General features: G+C 47.0%; 2 protein-coding genes across 2 annotated transcripts; one reads left to right on the top strand and one right to left on the bottom strand.

The window, feature by feature from the left end:
* Positions 1 to 649: 649 nt before the first annotated feature.
* Positions 650 to 9,115, top strand: RPL18 (ribosomal protein L18). Its single transcript, XM_030970648.1, has 7 exons — positions 650 to 806; positions 990 to 1,076; positions 2,983 to 3,090; positions 4,435 to 4,533; positions 5,665 to 5,788; positions 7,902 to 7,971; positions 8,989 to 9,115. The coding sequence occupies exons 1-7, from the start codon at positions 804 to 806 to the stop codon at positions 9,062 to 9,064; spliced, it is 567 nt and encodes a 188-aa protein (XP_030826508.1). The 5' UTR covers positions 650 to 803; the 3' UTR covers positions 9,065 to 9,115.
* A 1,714-nt stretch (positions 9,116 to 10,829) lies between these two features.
* Positions 10,830 to 17,778, bottom strand: LOC115916912 (visinin-like). The gene is made up of 5 exons (XM_030970644.1): positions 17,658 to 17,778; positions 15,686 to 15,746; positions 15,537 to 15,603; positions 12,935 to 13,046; positions 10,830 to 10,985 (listed from the first exon to the last, which is right to left on the bottom strand). The coding sequence occupies exons 1-5, from the start codon at positions 17,776 to 17,778 to the stop codon at positions 10,900 to 10,902; spliced, it is 447 nt and encodes a 148-aa protein (XP_030826504.1). The 3' UTR covers positions 10,830 to 10,899.
* Positions 17,779 to 18,322: the final 544 nt, after the last annotated feature.

An 18,322-nucleotide genomic window follows, 5' to 3' on the forward strand; every position in this document is an offset into this window, starting at 1 on the left:
GGGTGTGGGGGAGGGGTTTTTGTACAGAATTAAAATTAAAAAAACAACAAAAAAACTCCAAAAATTGGAGCCGCAACTGGGAGCGCTGGGAGGGGGGAGGGGCCCCCAGACCCCTCCCCAAAACCTCGGGGTCGCTCCAAGGTTGGGTTTTATTGTACGGAGAAGGGGAAAGGACCCCAAATTCCCTTCGGGAGCCCCAAAAATCCCCAAATCCCCCGAATCCGGGTCCTTGGGGTTCCCCGTTGTCCCCCCTGTCCCCAAATTTGTCCCCCTCTCCCCCTTTGACCCCTGACCCGGCAGCTTTCCCCGCCCCTCTCCCTCCCAGCCAATCACGAGCCGCCGTCCCGCCGCGCGCAGCCAGTGGGAGGCCGCGCACCCTCCGCCATCTTTGTTAAGGGCAGCGCCGCCATTGGGAGCAACGGGGGTGAAGCTGCCGCGGCGCCATCTTGGTGGCGGGGCTCAGCCAATGGCAGCGCCGTAGCCATGGCAACGCCGGGCCGCGGCCGCCATAGTGGTTGAGGGCAAGCTCGTCTTTGCCAGGAGAAGCCTCGCGTTTTGCCGCAGGACGCGGCGGCGCGGCCCCTAATTAACGGCGCTAACTACGCGCTCGCCCGCCTTGCCCTCCCGCTAATTACCGCCGCTCATTAAAATCCGGCGGAGTCACAGCGGGCTCGGTCCTCCAGCGCCATCGAGTGCGGGGGGCAGAGCGGCCCTCGCGCACTTCCGGCGCGCACCGGAAGTGGCTGTTCCCTCCCATAACCCCCCGCGCGCTCCCGCCGCCGCCTCTCTCCCGCGCCGCCGCCATGGTGGGTCCGGCCGCGCCGCCCGAATCCGCCGCCATCCGCGGCCGGGAGGGCTCGGGGAGGGCTCGGGGAGGGCTCAGGAGAGCCCGGGGAGGCTCGGCAGGGTCCAGGGCAGGCTCGGGAGGGCGCGGGGTGCGGCGATGGCCGGCGCGGGCCCCGCCGTGACCGGGCCCGGTGTCGCCTCAGGGCATCGACATCCGCCACGACAAGGACCGCAAGGTGCGGCGCAAGGAGCCCAAGAGCCAGGACATCTACCTGCGCCTGCTCGTCAAGGTGAGGCGGGCCGGGCCCGCTGCGGCCGGGATCGAACCGGGGATGGAGCCGGGCCCGGGAACGCCGGTAACCCCCGGTAACCCCGGTCCGTCCCGGTTCTTCCGGGTCCCTCCCGGTTCCCTTCGCTGTGTCCCGGTGTCCCTGCTCCAGCTGCGCCGCTTCCCTTCCCTCCTATCCGCTTTCCCCCCCGGTATTCCCGGTTTTCCCCCCGTTATCCCGGGTTTTTCACGGTTCCCTCCCGGTTTTTCCCGGTTTCTCGCGGTTTCCCCGATTTTTTTCCCGGTTTCTCCCTGTTATCCCCGATTTTCCCGGTTTCCTCTGCTTTTCCCCTATTTCCCCGGTTTCTCCCGGTTTTTCCGGATTTCCCCCGGTTTCTTCACGTTATCCCAAATTTCCCCCGATTTTTCCCGAAATTTTCACGTTTTCCCGATTTTCCCCGGTTTTTTCTCGGTTCTCTCCCGGTTTTCCCCGACTCTTCCCTGTTTCTATCAGAAAAAAACTCTTCCTTCCCATTTTCTCTCGGTTATTCCCGATTTTCCCGGTTATTCCCGATTTTCCCATTTTCTCCCGGTCATTCCCGATATTCCCGGTTTTTCCCGATTTTCCCTCATTTCCCCGCTTTTTTCCCGGTTTTTTCTCGCCGTTTTCCCGCTTTTGCCCTGGTTTTTCCGGTTCTTTCCGGTTTCTCTCGGTTTTCCCGATTTCTCTCGGTTTTCCCCCGGTGTTCCCCATTTCCCTGTTGGTTCCCAATTCCCCTGCGTTGCTTCTTCCCGGTTTTTCCCGATTTCCCCAATTCCCTCCCCGGTTTTTTCCCGGTTTTTTCCTCGTTCGTTTCGCCGGTGTTTCCCTTTTTTTCCCCCGGTTTTTTCCCTGTTTTTCCCCGGTTTTCCCTGGTTTTTTTCCTTGTTCCCATCCCGTTTTCCCCCCGGTTTTTTCCCTGTTTTTTTTCCTCGTTCGTTTCGCCGGTTTTCCCCATTCCCACCCCGGGTTTTCCCCATTTTTCCCCGGTATTTTCCCCCGTTTTTTTCCCCTTTTTCCCTGGTTTTTCCCCAGTTTTTTTCCCCATTTTCCCCCGGTGTTTTTCCCTTTTTCCCCTTTTTTCCCTTTTTCCCCTTTTTCCCCTTTTTTTCCTTTTTTTCCCTTTTTTCCCCTCTTTTTTCCCCTTTTTTTCCCCCTTTTTTCCCCTTTTTTTCCCCTTTTTTTCCCCTTTTTTTCCCCTTTTTTTCCCCTTTTTTTCCCCTTTTTTTCCCCTTTTTTCCCATTCTCATAGTTTTTCCCCCCATTTTCCCCCATTTTTTCCCCGGTTTTTCCCCCATTTCCCCCCGGTTTTTCCCATTTTCACCGTTTTTCCCCATTTCCCCGTTATTCCCCATTTCCCATTTTTCCCATTCTCCCGGTTTTTTCCCCCATTTTTCCCATTCTCACCGTTTTTTCCCCATTTTTCCCATTCTCACCGGTTTTTCCCCATTTTTTCCCCCATTTTTCCCATTCTCACCGTTTTTCCCCCAATTTTCCCATTCTCCCGGTTTTTTCCCCCATTTTTCCCATTCTCCCGGTTTTTTCCCCCGGTTTTCCCATTCTCCCGGTTTTTTCCCCCATTTTTCCCATTCTCACCGTTTTTTCCCCATTTTTTCCCATTCTCACCGGTTTTTCCCCATTTTTTCCCCCATTTTTCCCATTCTCACCGTTTTTCCCCCATTTTTCCCATTGTCCCGGTTTTTTCCCCCGTTTTTCCCATTCTCCCGGTTTTTTCCCCCATTTTTCCCATTCTCACCGTTTTTTCCCCATTTTTTCCCCCATTTTTCCCATTCTCACCGTTTTTTCCCCCGTTTTTCCCATTCTCACGGTTTTTTCCCCATTTTTTCCCCCATTTTTCCCATTCTCCCGGTTTTTCCCCCGTTTCCAGCTGTACCGCTTCCTGGCCCGCCGCACCAACGCTCCCTTCAACCGCGTGGTGCTCAAACGCCTCTTCATGAGCCGCTCCAACCGGCCCCCGCTGGCGCTGTCCCGCCTGGTGAGCCCCAAAATCCCCCAAATTCACCCCAAAATATCCCCGAGCTATCAGCCAGGGGTGAGCCCCAAAAATCCCCAAAAAATCGTCATAAAATCGCCTGAAATAGCCCCAAAATGAACCCCGGATCTCATCCAACAGGCCCCCCTGGCTTTATCCCGTCTGGAGAGCCCCAAAATCCCCCAAATTCACCCCAAAATCTCCCTGAGCTATCAGCCAGGGGTGAGCCCCAAAAATCCCCCAAAAACCGACATAAAATCGCCCGAAATAGCCCCAAAATGAACCCCAAATCTCAGCCAAGCAGCCCCCGCTGGCGCTGTCCCACCTGGTGAGCCCCAAAATCCCCCAAATTCACCCCAAAATCTTCCTGGGGTATCAGCCAGGGGTGAGCCCCCAAAATCCCAAAAAACCCGACATAAAATCGCCTGAAATAGCCCCAAAATGAATCTCAAACCTCATCTAACCGGCCCTGCTGGCGCTGTCCCGCCTGGTGAGCCCCAAAATCTCCTTAATTTACCCCAAGTTCACCCCAAAATATCAGTCAGGGCCTTGTCCCATCTGGAGAGCCCCAAAATTCCCAAATTTCCCCCAAAATCTCCCCAAAAATGCCCCAAAACCTCCCGGGGTTGGTTTCTCACAGGTTTTTTTTTGGGATTTTTCTCGGGATTTTTGGCTTTTTCCTCATTGAATTTTTGGATTTTTTTTCCCCCGGGATTTTGGGGCGTTTTCTCGCTGTTTTTTTGGGGTATTTTCCCCTGATTTTGGGTGTTTTTCCCGGGATTTTGGGCTGTTTTCTCTCTGGTTTTTGGGCTATCTTTTCACTGATTTTGGGATATTTTCCCCAGGATTTTTGCCAATTTTCTCACTGATTTTTGGCCATTCCCTCACTGATTTTTGGGTGCATTTCCCCAGGATTTTTGGGCTATTTTCCCCAGGATTTTTGCCAATTTTCTCACTGTATTTTTGGCCATTCCCTCTCTGATTTTGGGGTATTTTCCCCGGGATTTTTGCCAATTTTCTCACTGTATTTTTGGGTGCATTTCCCCCGGTTTTGGCGCTCCCAGATCCGCATGATGCGCAAGCCGGGGCTGCTTTCTCCCTGTATTTTTGGGGCATTTTCTCACAGATATTTGGGGTATTTTCCCCGGGATTTTTGGGCTGTTTTCTTACAGATTTCTGCCAATTTTCTCACTGATTTTTGCCAATTCCCTCCCTGTATTTTTGGCCATTCCCTCTCTGATTTTTGGGTGTATTTCCCCGGGATTTTTGGGTGTTTTTCCCCGGGGTTTTTGCCAATTTTCTCACTGTATTTTTGGGTGCATTTCCCCCGGTTTTGGGCCCTTTCAGATCCGCATGATGCGCAAGCCGGGCCGCGCTGACCGCACGGCCGTGGTGGTCGGGACGGTCACGGACGACGTTCGCATCCAGGACGTGCCCAAGCTCAAGGTTTGGGGCAAATCCCGGCGGGTTTGGGCAAATCCCGAATCCCGGGGGAAATCTGGGAATTTCCAGGGGTTTTATGGGAGTTTCTGGGGAAATCTGGGAATTTTAGGGATTTTAAGAGGGTTTGGGAGTTTTGTTGGGAATTTTGGGGATTTTTGTGAGGTTGGTTTTGGAGATTCAGGCCCAGTGAGGGTTTGGGGGCGTTTGGGGTTTTTTGGGCTGGTTTGGGGAGGATTTTCGGGTGATTTTTGGGCTGGTTTGGGTGATTTTCTGGTGGTTTTGGGGCGGTTTTGGGTGATTTTGGGGCTGGTTTTGGGGATGATTTCAGGCGGATTTTGGGGCTGGTTTGGGTGATTTTCTGGTGGTTTTTGGGGTGGTTTGGGGATGTTTTTGGGGTGGTTTTGGGGATGATTTCAGGTGGATTTTGGGGCTGGTTTTGGGTGATTTTCTGGTGGTTTTGGGGCTGGTTTGGGTGATTTTCTGGTGGTTTTTGGGCTGGTTTTGGGGATGTTTTTGGGGTGGTTTTGGGGATGTTTTTGGGTGATTTTGGGGTGTTTTTGGTGTGATTTTTGGGTGATTTTGGGGTGTTTTTGGTGTGATTTTTGGGTGATTTTGGGGGTAATTTTTGGGTGGTTTTGGTGTGGTTTTTGGGGGATGATTATGGGTGATTTAGGGGATGATTTTTGGGTGGTTTTGGTGTGGTTTTTGGGCAGCTTCTGTGTGATTGTTGTGTGTTTCTGGGCTGTTTGTGAGTGAGTTTGGAGGATGATTTTTGGGGTGATTTCTGTGTGTTTTTGGGGTGATTTCTGTGTGTTTTTGGGGTGATTTTTTTGTGTTTCTGGGCTGTTTCTGAGTGATTTTTGGGGATGATTTTTGGGTGATTTCTGTGTGTTTTTGGTGTGATTTAGGGGATGATTTTTGGGTGATTTTTTTGTGTTTCTGGGCTGTTTCTGACTGATTTTTGGGGATGATTTTTGGGGTGATTCCTGTGTGGTTTTTGGTGTGATTTCTGTGTGTTTCTGGGCTGTTTGTCAGTGAGTTTGGAGGATGATTTTTGGGTGATTTTGGGGTGATTTCTGTGTGATTTCTGTGTGTTTTTGGCTGTTTTGTGCCCGTTCTGTGTCCCCGCCCCAGGTCTGCGCCCTGCGCGTCACCCGCGGCGCTCGCTCGCGGATCCTGCGCGCCGGGGGCTCCATCCTGACCTTCGACCAGCTGGCCATGGCCACGCCCAAGGGCAAGGGCACCGTGCTGCTCTCAGGTGGGGCCGGGACCCCTCCCCAAATACCCCAAAATCCCAAAAATCCCCGTGAAAATCCGTTAAAATAACCCAAAATAACCCTGATTCCTAATCGCCCCAAATCACCCTAAATCACCCCAAAATCAAACCCCCCAGGGCAAGGGCACCGTGCTGCTCTCAGGTGCGGCCGGGACCCCTCCCCAAATACCCCAAAATCCCAAAAATCCCCGTGAAAATAACCCAAAATACCCCAAAATAACAGCAAAATAGCCCTGATCCCTAATCGCCCCAAAATCACCCCAAATAACCCCAAAATCAAACCCCCCAGGGCAAGGGCACCGTGCTGCTCTCAGGTGGGGCCGGGACCCCTCCCCAGATATCCAAAATACCCCAAAATCCCCGTTAAAATCCCATAAAATAACCCCAAAATCACCCTGATCCTAAATAACCCTAAATCACCCTAAATCACCCCAAAATCAAACCCCCCAGGGCAAGGGCACCGTGCTGCTCTCAGGTGGGGCTGGGACCCCTCCCCAAATCCCCCAAAATCCCCGTGAAAATCCCATTTTCCCCCCCAAAATCCCCACTTTTCCCACCAAATCCCCATTTTTTCCCAAAAATCCTATTTTTCCCCACAAATCCCTTTTTTTTTTGCCCTAAATCCCTCTTTTTCCCCAAAATCCCATGTTTTCCCCCCAAAATCCCTTTTCTCCCCCCAAAATCCCATTTTCTCCTCCCAAATTCCCTGGTTTTTCCCCAAACCCCCTGTGTTTTCCCCTAAAATCCTTTTTTTTTTTGACCCAAAATCTCCAAATTCCCCATTTTCCCCCAAATCCAATTCTTTTCTTTTTTCTCCAAAATCTCTGTTTTTTCCCCCAAATCCAATTTGTAGTATTTCCCAAATTCCGTATTTCACCCCCAAATCCAATTCTTTTTTTCCCAAAATCCCCGGTTTTTACCCCAAATCCAATTCTCTTTTTTGGTTTCCCCAAAATCCTTGTTTTCCCCCCAAATCCAATTTGTAGTTTTTTCCCAAATCCCCGTTTTCCCCCCCAAATCCAATTCTTTGCTTTTTTCCCAAATTCCCCATTTCACCTCAAATCCAATCCAATTCCATTTTTCCCCAAATCCCCCGTGTTTTTCCCTAAAATCCTTTTTTTTTGACCCAAAATCTCCAAATTCCCCATTTCCCCCCCCCCAAATCCAATTCTCTTTTTTCCCCAAAAATTCCTGTTTTTCCCCCCCAAATCCAATTCTTTTCTTTTTTTCCCAAAATCCCCGTTTTTCCCCCAAATCCAAACCAATTCTGTTTTTCCCCAAATTCCCCATTTCCCTCCCCAAATCCAATTCTTTTTTTTCCCAAATTCCCCATTTTTTCCCCCAAATCCAAACCAATTCCGTTTTCCCCAAATTCCCCGTTTTTCCCCAAATTCCCCATTTCCCCCCAAATCCAATTCCAATTTTTTTCCCCAAATTCCCGTTTTTTCCCCCAAATCCAATCCAATTCTGTTTTTCCCCAAATTCCCCATTTCCCTCCCCAAATCCAATTCTTTTTTTTCCCAAATTCCCCATTTTTTCCCCCAAATCCAAACCAATTCCATTTTTCCCCAAATTCCCCATTTCCCCCCCCAAACCAATTCTTTTCTTTTTCCCAAATTCCCTGTTTTTTCCCCCAAATCCAATCCAATTCCGTTTTTCCCAAATTCCCCATTTCACCCCAAATCCAATTTGTAGTTTTTTCCCAAATCCCCATTTTCCCCCCCAAATCCAATTCTTTGCTTTTTCCCCAAATTCCCCATTTCCCCCAAATCCAATCCAATTCTGTTTTTCCCCAAATTCCCCATTTCCCTCCCCAAATCCAATTCTTTTTTTTCCCAAATTCCCCGTTTTTTCCCCCAAATCCAATCCAATTCCATTTTTCCCCAAATTCCCCATTTTCCCCCAAATCCAATCCAGTTCCGTTTTTCCCCCAATCCAATTCCGTTTTCCCCAAATTCCCCGTTTTCCCCAAATTCCCCGTTTTTTCCCCCAAATCCAATCCAATTCCGTTTTTCCCAAATTCCCCGTTTTTTCCCCCAAATCCAATCCAATTCCGTTTTTCCCAAATTCCCCGTTTTTCCCCCGTTTCCCGCAGGGCCCCGCAAGGCGCGCGAGGTTTACCGTCACTTCGGGAAAGCGCCGGGCACGCCGCACAGCCACACCAAGTGAGGGCCGGGCCGACTCGGGGCTTTTTGGGGGGATTCGGGGATTTTGGGGGATTTGGGGCTTTTTGGGGGGATTCGGGGATTTTTGGGTGGATTTTTGGGGGATTTTTTGGGGGATATTTGGGGCAGATTGGGGTTTTGGGGATTTTGGAGGAAATTTCGGGATTTTGGAGCAAATTTGAGGATTTCGGGGCGGATTTGGGGCATTTTGGGGACACTTTGGTGTCAATTTGGGGGACAATTTGGGGGATATTTTTGGGTATGTTTGGGTGACATTTTGGGGACATTTGGGGGAAAATTTGGGGTATTTTTGGATTTATTTTGAGGACATTTTGGGGGATATTTTGGGGGGACGTTTTGGGGGATATTTTTGGCTATATTTGGGAGATATTTTGGGTTGATTTTGGCAGATATTTTGGGGTAAATTTGGCGGACATTGTGGGTTGATTTTGGCCCATTTTGGAGGATATTTTTGGGTATATTTGGGCAATATTTTGGTGTTATTTTGCATTTATTTTGGGGGAATATTTTTGGGTATAGCTGGGTGACATTTTGGGTTTATTTTGGGACATTTGGGTTATTTTGGGGGATATTTTTGGGTTTATTTTGGAGACATTTTGGGTTTATTTTGGGGAATGTTTTTGGGTATATTTGTGTGACATTTTGGGGACTATTTGGGGGATATTTTTGGGTATATTTTGGGGACTATTTGGGGTCTGTTTTGGGAGACATTTTGGGGTATATTTGGGGGTATTTTGGGGGGATATTTTTGGGTATATTTTGGGGACATTTTGGGGAGATATTTTTGGGTTATTTTGGGGGATATTTGGGGGATATTTTGGGGTTATTTTGCATTTATTTTGGGATATATTTGGGAGACATTTTGGGGTATATTTGGGGGATATTTTTGGGTGTATTTTGGGGACTATTTGGGGTCTATTTTGGGGGATATTTGGGGGATATTTTTGGGTTGACTTTGGCCCATTTTGGGTTCCTAACCCCGGTTTCTCCCCCCAGGCCCTACGTGCGCTCCAAGGGCCCCAAGTTCGAGCGCGCCCGCGGCCGCCGCGCCAGCCGGGGCTACAAGAACTGAGCCCCCTCCCCAAATAAACGGGGCAGGGGCGGCCCCCGCCCCAAAAACAGCGCTCTGTGTGTGTGTGTGTGATGGAATGGGGAAAAACCCCGAGAAAAAGCCCGAAACGGATCCAAAAATACCCGAGAAAAAACCCAAAAATACCCGAGGAAAAAACCTGAAACGGCCCAAAAATACCCGAGAAAAAAACCAAAAATACCCGAGAAAAAACCTGAAACGGCCCCAAAAATAACCGAGAAAAAAACCTGAAATGGACCCAAAAATACCCAAGAAAAAAACCAAAAATACCCGAGAAAAAACCCAAAAATACCCGCGAAAAAAACCCGAAACTGACCCAAAAATACCTGAAAAAAAACCTGAAATGGACCCAAAAACACCCGAGAAAAAAACCAAAATACCCGAGAAAAAACCTGAAACGGCCCCAAAAATACCCGAGAAAAGCCCCCAAAATACCCGAGAAAAACCCTAAAAGTACCCGAGAAAAAACCCCAAAAAATACCCCAGAAAAAAAGAACCAAAAATACCCCAGAAAAACCCCAGAACTGCTAAAAAAAAAAAACACCGAGAAAAACCCGGAAAGTGCCCCAAAAAAACGCAGAGAAAAACCCTGAAACGGCCCCAAAAACGCCCCGAGAAAAACCCCAAAACCGCCCGAAAAATAACGCCATAAAAATGCCCCAAAAACCCTGAAAATGCCTCCAAAAAACCTAAGAAAAACCCGAAAACTCTCCCCAAAAAAACCCCGAGAAAAACCCAAAACCGCCCTGAAAAACCCCAAGAAAAACCCTGAAATCGCCCCCCAAAAAACCCGAGAAAAATCCCAAAAATGCCCCGAAAAACCCTGAAATGGCCCCAAAAAAATGCCCTGAAAAAACCCAGAAAAACACCCCAAAACCACCGGAGAAAACCCCTAAAAATGCCCCAAAAAAACCTCGAGAAATTCCCCAACACCGCCCAAGAAAAACCCCAAAAAATGAGAAAAATATTTAAAAAATAAAAAACGCAAAACGCCAAAACCACTCATAAAAATCCCAAAAATAAAAACTGAAAAAAAAACCAAAAATGCCCCAAAAACACGCCCAGAAAAACCCCGAAACCACCCAAAAGAAAACCCCGAGAAAAACCCAAAAAATGCCCCAAAAACCCCTGAGAATGACCTGAAACCGCCCCAAAAAAAGCCATAAAAATGCCCCCCAAAAAACCAGAAAAAAACCCCAAAACCACCCCGAGAAAAACCCTGAAACCGCCCCAAAAAACCTGAAAAAACCCAAAAAACCTTGAAAAAGCACCAAAAATGCCCAAAAATACCCCCTGAGAAAATCCTTTTCTTCCCCAAAACTTCCCCTTCTTTTCCCCCCTAAAAATCCCTTTTTTTCCCAAAAAAACCTTTTCTTCCCTCTAAAAACCCTTTTCCCAAAACCCCTTTTTTCCCCTCTAAAAACCTTTTATTCTCCAAAAATTCTTTTTTTTACACTTTTCAAACTGTTCCTTCCCCAAACCCCTTTTTTTCCCGTAAAACCCTTTTTTAACCCTCAAAAAATCAATTTATTTCCCTAAAAACCTCCTTTTTATTCCTCTAAAAATGCTTTTTAAAAAAAAAAAAAAAAACAACTTTTTTCCCCCAAAAAAACTCCTCTTTTTTTCCCCTCTCTAAAAATCCCATTTTTCCCCAAAATCCCGCGATTTCCCCCCAAAGCAGCCGCACATTTCGGGGGGGATTCTCTTTATTGCCCCTCCCCCCCCTCCCGCCTTTGGGGATTTGGGGGATTTTTTATTTTTTATTCTTTTGGGGGATTTTGGGGTTTTTCTGGGGGGATTTTCGGGGATTTTGGGTTTCACTTTTTGGGCTCGTACTGGATCAGGCGCATGATGGCGTCGTTCTTCATCACGCCCTCGATGAACTCGGCCTCGGCGATCTTGTCTGCGGCCAGAAACGCAAAGTTCGGGTCAAAAAACGGCGATTTCGGGGTCGGGTTAAAAAACGGCAATTTTGGGTTTTAAAGCGGCGATTTTGGGTTGAAAAACGGTGAATTTGGGTTTGAAATGGCAATTTTGGGGGGGGAAGTGGTGATTTTGGGTTTTAAAGTGGTGATTTTGGGGGAAAAAACGGTGATTTTGGGTTAAAAAATGGTCATTTTGGGATTGGGTTGAAAAACGGGGATTTTGTGTTTAAAATGGTGATTTTGGGTTAAAAAATGGTGATGTGGGGTTAAAAACGGCAATTTTGGGTTAAAAAATGGGAATTTGTGGATTGGGTTAAAAAATGGCAATTTTGGGTTAAAAAACGGTGATTTCGGGATTGGGTTAAAAAACAGCGATTTTGGGTTTTAAAATGGCGACTTTGGGGAAACAAAACGGTGATTTTGGGTTAAAAAGGGCAATTTTGCGTTACAACTGTGATTTTGGGTTTTAAAATGGTGATTTGGGGTTAAAATGGCAATTTTGGGTCAAAAAACGGTGATTTTGGATTAAAAACTGCAATTTTGGGTTAAAAAATGGGATTTTGTGGATTGGGTTAAAAAATGTCGATTTTGGGTTTTACAATGGCGATTTTGGGGAAACAAACCAGTGATTTTTGGGTTAAAAATGGCAATTTTGGGTTTAAAAATGTCAAATTTGGGTTAAACCCCGGCAATTCTGGGTTAAAAACGGTGATTTGGGGTTAAAAATGGCAATTTTGGGTTAATAACTGTGATTTTGGGATTTAAAAATGTGATTCTGGGTTAAAAATGGCAGGTTTGGATTTGGGGTTAAAAACGGCGGGTTCGGGTTAAAAAGCAGCGATTTTGGGTTTGGGGCAAAAAACGGCAATTTTGGGTCAGGAGGGTCAAAAAAGGGGGGGAAAAGGGGATTTGGGGTCGGGGCCCCAAATTCGGGATTTGGGATTTGGGCTCCCGAATTCGGGGGAGATTTGGGGCGGTTTGGGGGTTTTGGGGGTCCCGGGGAGTTTTGGGGGGATTCCGGGTGATTTTGGGGGTTTTGGGGGGATTTTGGGGATTCCGGGGGGATTTTGGGTTTCTGGGGGGATTCCGGGGATTTTTGGGAGGATTCCGGTGTTTTGGGGGGAGTTGGGGGGACTCTGGGGTGATTTTGGGTGGTTTTGGGGTTTTTGGAGGGATTCCGGGGTAATTCTGGGGGTTTTGGGGGTATTCAAGGTGATTTCGGGGCTTTTTGGGGGCATTCTGGGATAATTTGGGGTTTTTGGGGGGATTCCGGGGTGATTTCAGGGATTTCTGGCGTGATTTCGGGGATTCCGGGGTGATTCCGGGTATTTTTTGGGTGATTTTGGGTATTTTTGGGGCGATTCCGGGGATTTTTGGGGTGATCTCGGGTATTTTTGGGTGATCTCGGGTATTTTTGGGTGATTTCGGGTATTTTTGGGTGATTTTGGGTTTTTTTGGATGATTTCGGGTATTTTTGGGTGATCTCGGGTATTTTTGGGGCGATTCCGGGGATTTTTGGGTGATCTCGGGTATTTTGGGGTGATCTCGGGTATTTTTGGGTGATTCGGGGTTTTTTGGGGTGATCTCGGGTATTTTTGGTGATTGGGATTTTGGGTCTGTTGGGTATTCGGGTATTTTTGGTGATTCGGGGATTTTGGGGCGATTCGGGGTTTTGGGTATCTCGGGTATTTTGGGTGATCTCGGGTATTTTTGGGGCGATTCCGCGTATTTTTGGGGTGATTCCGGGTTTTTTGGGGTGATTCCGGGTATTTTTGGGGTGATCTCGGGTATTTTTGGGGTGATTCCGGGTATTTTTGGGGCGATTCTGGTTATTTTTGGGGGTGATTCCGGGTTTTTTTGGGGCGATTCCGGTTTTTGGGGGATTCGGGTTTTTGGGGGTGGGGTTTTGGGGTTTTTGTGCGCGCACCGTTCTCGCCCTTGTTGAAGAAGGCCCAGAGCTTGTCGGCGCGTTTCTGGGGGCTGTTCTCGTCCTCGGGCAGCAGTTTCTGCTCCTCGGCCGGGATCATCTTGAAAATGGCCTGGGGACCCCAAAACGGCACCAAAAACCATCAGGGACCCCAAAAATGGCCTGGGGACCCCAAAAATGACACCACAAATCATCAGGGACCCCAAAAATGGCCTGGGGACCCCAAAAATGGCCTGGGGACCCCGAAAACGGCACCAAAAATCATCGGGGACCCCAAAAATGGCCTGGGGACCCCGAAAACGGCACCAAAAATCATCGGGGACCCCAAAAACGGCACCAAAAAGCCTCAGGGACCCCAAAAATGGCCTGGGGACCCCAAAACGGCACCAAAAACACTCAGGGACCCCAAAACCCCAAAAACGGCACCCCAAAAACCGTCAGGGACCCCAAAAATGGCCTGGGGACCCCAAATATGGCACCACAAATCATCAGGGACCCCAAAACAGCCCTGGGGATCCCAAAATTAGTCTGGAGACCCCAAAATTTACCTGGGGACCCCAAAACCCATCAGGGACCACCCGGGACCCCAAAAACCGCACCGGGGACCGCAAAATCGGCGCCGGGGACCCCAAACCCGGCCCCGCTCGGCCGTGGGGGATGGGCTAACCCCGCCCCTCCCCCCGCCCCCCCCCCCCCGGGGTTTTTTCCATCCGAGATGGAAAATCCGGGATCGGGAGGGGGGGGAGGGGCAAAGCCAATTAGCGCCCCTCCCCCACCCCGCGGTAATTGGGGACACGGGGGGGGGAGGGGCGGGGGCGGCAGAGCCCCTCCCCCACATCCCAGAGGGAACTCCCCGATCCAAAATTCCCCTGGGGTGAGGCGGTCCCCAAAATATCCCCAAAACATCCCCAAAATATCACAAAATATCCCCAAATATCCCCAAAATATCCCCAAAATATCCCAAAATATCCCAAAATATCCCCAAAACATCCCAAAATATCCCAAAATATCCCCAAAACATCCCCAAAATATCCCCAAAACATCCCCAAAATATCCCAAAATATCCCCAAAATATCCCAAAATATCCCAAAATATCCCCAAAACATCCCCAAAATATCCCCAGAACATCCCCAAAATATCCCCAAAATATCCCAGAATATCCCCAAAATATCCCCAAATCCCAAAATATCCCCAAAAAACCAAACCTCAAACCCAAATATCCTCTCAAAATGAGCGTCCCCAAAATATCCCAAAATGTTCCCAAATCTGCCGTTTCTCCCCAAACCCGTTACCTCCCCGAAATGATCTCCGCAACACCTGCTTCCAAACCCCAAATCTCACATTTCTCACCCCAAATCTCACATTTCTCCCCAAAATATCCCGAAAATATCCGCCCACACATCCGCCAAAATTCGATCCCAGCAACATCCCCAAACTTCACCCCAAATATTTCTCACCCCAAATATCCCCAAAATATCCCCCAAATCTCCCAGAATCTCGCCCCGAAACCCCTGTCCGCATCCCAAACCCCAAATCTCACATTTCTCACCCCAAATCTCACCGTGATAATCTCCACCACCTTGCTGTTCCTGCATCCCAAATCTCACATTTCCTGTTCCCAAATCTGCCGTTTCTGACCCCAAATTCTGGATTCTCTCACCGTGATGATCTCCAGCACTCACTCCGCTTCAACCCAAACCATTCTCACCCAAACCTACGTATGATGTCCAGCACCTCGCTGTTCCTGCATCCCAAACCCCAAATTTCTCACCCCAAATCTGCCATTTGTCACCCCAAATCTCACCGTGATGATCTCCAGCACCTCGCTGCTGCTCCCTGTCCCATCCCAACCCCAAATCTCACATTTCTCACCCAATTCTTCTCCCCAAATTCTCTCACCGTGATGTTCTCACCTCCAAATCCCAAATCTCACATTTCCTGTCCCCAAATCTCACATTTCTCACCCCAAATCTCACCGTGATGATCTCCAGCACCTCACTCCTGCTTTCCAAACCCCAAATCTGCCATTTCTCACCCCAAACCTCACCGTGATGATGTCCAGCACCTCGCCCTTGCTGACCTCCCTGTTCCTGCATCTCAAACCCCAAATCTCACATTTCTCACCCCAAATTCTGGATTCTCTCACCGTGATGATCTCAGCACCTCGCTCTTGCTGACCTCCCTGTTCCTGCATCTCAAACCCCAAATCTCACATTTCTCACCCCAAATTCTGGATTCTCTCACCGTGATGATCTCCAGCACCTCGCTCTTGCTGACCTCCCTGTTCCTGCATCTCAAACCCCAAATCTCACATTTCTCACCCCAAATTCTGGATTCTCTCACCGTGATGATGTCCAGCACCTCGCCCTTGCTGACCTCGCCGTTCCTGCATCCCAAACCCCAAATCTGCCATTTCTCACCCCAAATCTCACCGTGATGATCTCCAGCACCTCACTCCTGCTTTCCAAACCCCAAATCTGCCATTTCTCACCCCAAACCTCACCGTGATGATGTCCAGCACCTCGCCCTTGCTGACCTCCCTGTTCCTGCATCTCAAACCCCAAATCTCACATTTCTCACCCCAAATTCTGGATTCTCTCACCGTGATGATCTCCAGCACCTCGCTCTTGCTGACCTCGCCGTTCCTGCATCCCAAACCCCAAATCTCACATTTCTCACCCCAAATTCTGGATTCTCTCACCGTGATGATCTCCAGCACCTCGCTCTTGCTGACCTCCGCTATTCCTGTTTTAGCAGGAGAAGGCCCACTCGAGCTTGAGGTGCGTTTTGCGACCAGGTGAGGTCAGCGATTATGTACTCGGTTATCGGCGTACGTCCTGTTGGTGTCCTGATTATTATTATTATTATTATGTTATCATTCATTATATCATCTCGAACTGCGGGGTGATGCCTTCGGGCACTACTGCTGAAGCTCTGTACCTGCACCCACAACAACAGAAAAAATTATTATTATTATTATTATTATTATTATTATTATTATTATTATTATTTTATCATTATCATTATTATCACTATCATTATTATTATTCTAATTATTATCATTATTACTACTACTATTATTATTATTATTATTTTATCATTATCATTATCATTATTATCATTATTATCATTATTACTACTACTACAATTATTATTATATTATCATTATTATCATTATCATTATTATCGTTATTACTATTGCTATTACTAGTAATAGTATTATTAGTATTATTACTATTAATATAATTACTATTAATAATGATATTAATATTGTTGTTGCTATTATTATTGCTATTATTATTACTATTATTTATTAGTATTATTGATGTTAGTGTTATTGGTAGTATATTATTAGTATTAGTGTTATTCGTATTATTAGCAGTATATTATTAGTACTAGCGTTATTAGTAGTATATTATTAGTATTAGTGTCATTCGTATTATTAGTAGTATATTATTAGTATTAGCGCAATTTGTATTATTAGTAGTATATTATTAGGGTAATTAATTACCTTCTATTATTATTTTTTAATCTAGATTTATATAATTTATTCTACTCTATTATTTATACTAATTATTATACAGGATTATTCTACACTGTATTAACTTACTGTACTATATTACCATACTACACCATGTTATTCTATATGTTATATTACATTATGCTATATTAACTTATTGCACTATATTTTATACTCTATTATTCTATCTATTACATTATATTATACTATGTTAATGACATTATATTAAATCCAAACCGAACCTGCCCAACTCTCACTGCCCAGAACCTCGTCACTGTCGCCTGACTCATCTCATTAGAAGGCTAATTAACCGCTTTTTCTAATTGTTATTTAATTTATTTGTATAAATGTTATGTAAATTTATATAATTTGTTATACTGTCTTATCCGTACTATTTGTGATACTCTATTATTCTGTGCTATATTGCTTTATTGGACTAAATTATTCTATACCACGCGCTTTATATACTTTATTCTACTAAGTGTATAAAGTGTAAATCTATTTACTATATCACTTTATTATTCGACACACTATATTATATTCTACTATATTATTTTATACTACGTACTTTATATACTTTATTCTACTAAATATATAAAGTTTAATCTATTTACTATATCACTTTATTATTCTATACACTATATTATATTCTGCTATTTAATTCTATACTGTTTTACATCAAATTATATTACATTATTATATTAAATTATATTACATTATACACATTACATTACATTACATCTAAACGGAACCCCCGAAACACAACCCCACAAAACCCAAAATAATCCCTGAAAAAACCAAAAAAAACCTAAAAAATTTTTAAAAAAATTTTAAAAATCCCCAATAACCCCTAAAAACCCCAATAACCCCAAAAACGCCCTCATAACCCCCAAAATGCCCCAATAACCCCAAGAACGCCCTAATAACCCCTAAAAGGCCCCAATAACCCCTAAAACGCCCCAATAACCCCAAAAACGCCCCAATAACCCCAAAAAGCCCCAATAACCCCAAAACGCCCCAATAACCCCAAAACGCCCCCAGAACCCCCAAAACGCCCCAGTAACCCCAAAAACGCCCCAATGACCCCCAAAACGCCCCAATGACCCCAAAAACGCCCCCAGAACCCCCAAAACGCCCCAGTAACCCCAAAACGCCCCAATGACCCCCAAAACGCCCCAGTAACCCCAAAAACGCCCCAGTAACCCCAAAAACGCGTGCGTTCCCCGCGCCACCAGCGGCAGAGCTCCTCCTCGGAGTAGCGCGTGCTCGTCTTGAGGTCCTCGAGCACCTCCCGGGACAGAGCCCCGCTCTTGGCGTTGCCCATGGCCGAAAAATGGGGAAAAAACGGTGAGGGGGTTGAGTATCAAATCTGGGAAAAATTTTGGGTCTGATTTGGGGAAATGAAGGTTCTGGGTCCTGAAATGGAGGAGGAGAGGAGGAGGAGGAGGAGGAGGAGGAGGAAGAGCCTGGGGGAGAAAAGGGTGACAGAGGTTGGTAATTTGGGGAAAGATTTTGTCGGAGGGGAAATGAAGGTTCTGGGTCCCGGGGGAGGAGGAAGAGGAGGAGGAGGAGGAAGAGCCTGGGGGGAGAGAGAAAAGAGTGAGAGGGGTTGGCCACCGAAATTGGGGGGAAAAGGGAATTTTTGGGTCCGGGAATTTAGGGGGAATGAAGGTTCTGGGTCACAAAATATGGGGGGGAAGAAGAAGGTTCTGGGTCCTGTAATGAGGAGGAGGAGGAGGAGGAGGAGGAAGAGCCTGGGGAGAGAGAAAAGCGGTGAGAGGGGTTGGGCACCGAAATTGGGGGGAAAAGGGAAATTTTGGGTCCTGGGATTTAGGGGAAATGAAGGTTCTGGGTCCTGGAATGATGAT

Source organism: Camarhynchus parvulus, unplaced genomic scaffold, assembly GCF_901933205.1.
Source record: "Camarhynchus parvulus unplaced genomic scaffold, STF_HiC, whole genome shotgun sequence".
Taxonomy (NCBI): Eukaryota; Metazoa; Chordata; class Aves; order Passeriformes; family Thraupidae; genus Camarhynchus; species Camarhynchus parvulus.

Bases quoted from the DNA above. Each gene is read 5' to 3' on its own strand.
- RPL18 (XM_030970648.1), top strand. The intron at 3,091-4,434 runs GTGAGCCCCAAA...GGGCCCTTTCAG, and splicing joins CGCTGGCGCTGTCCCGCCTG to ATCCGCATGATGCGCAAGCC. The intron at 5,789-7,901 runs GTGGGGCCGGGA...CGTTTCCCGCAG, and splicing joins GGGCACCGTGCTGCTCTCAG to GGCCCCGCAAGGCGCGCGAG.
- LOC115916912 (XM_030970644.1), bottom strand. From the start codon at position 17,778: ATGGGCAACGCCAAGAGCGGGGCTCTGTCCCGGGAGGTGCTCGAGGAC. The intron at 15,747-17,657 runs GTTACTGGGGCG...AACCGAGTACAT, and splicing joins GGAACGCACGCGTTTTTGGG to AATCGCTGACCTCACCTGGT. The intron at 13,047-15,536 runs GTGAGAGAATCC...TGGGGTCCCCAG, and splicing joins AGGTGCTGGAGATCATCACG to GCCATTTTCAAGATGATCCC.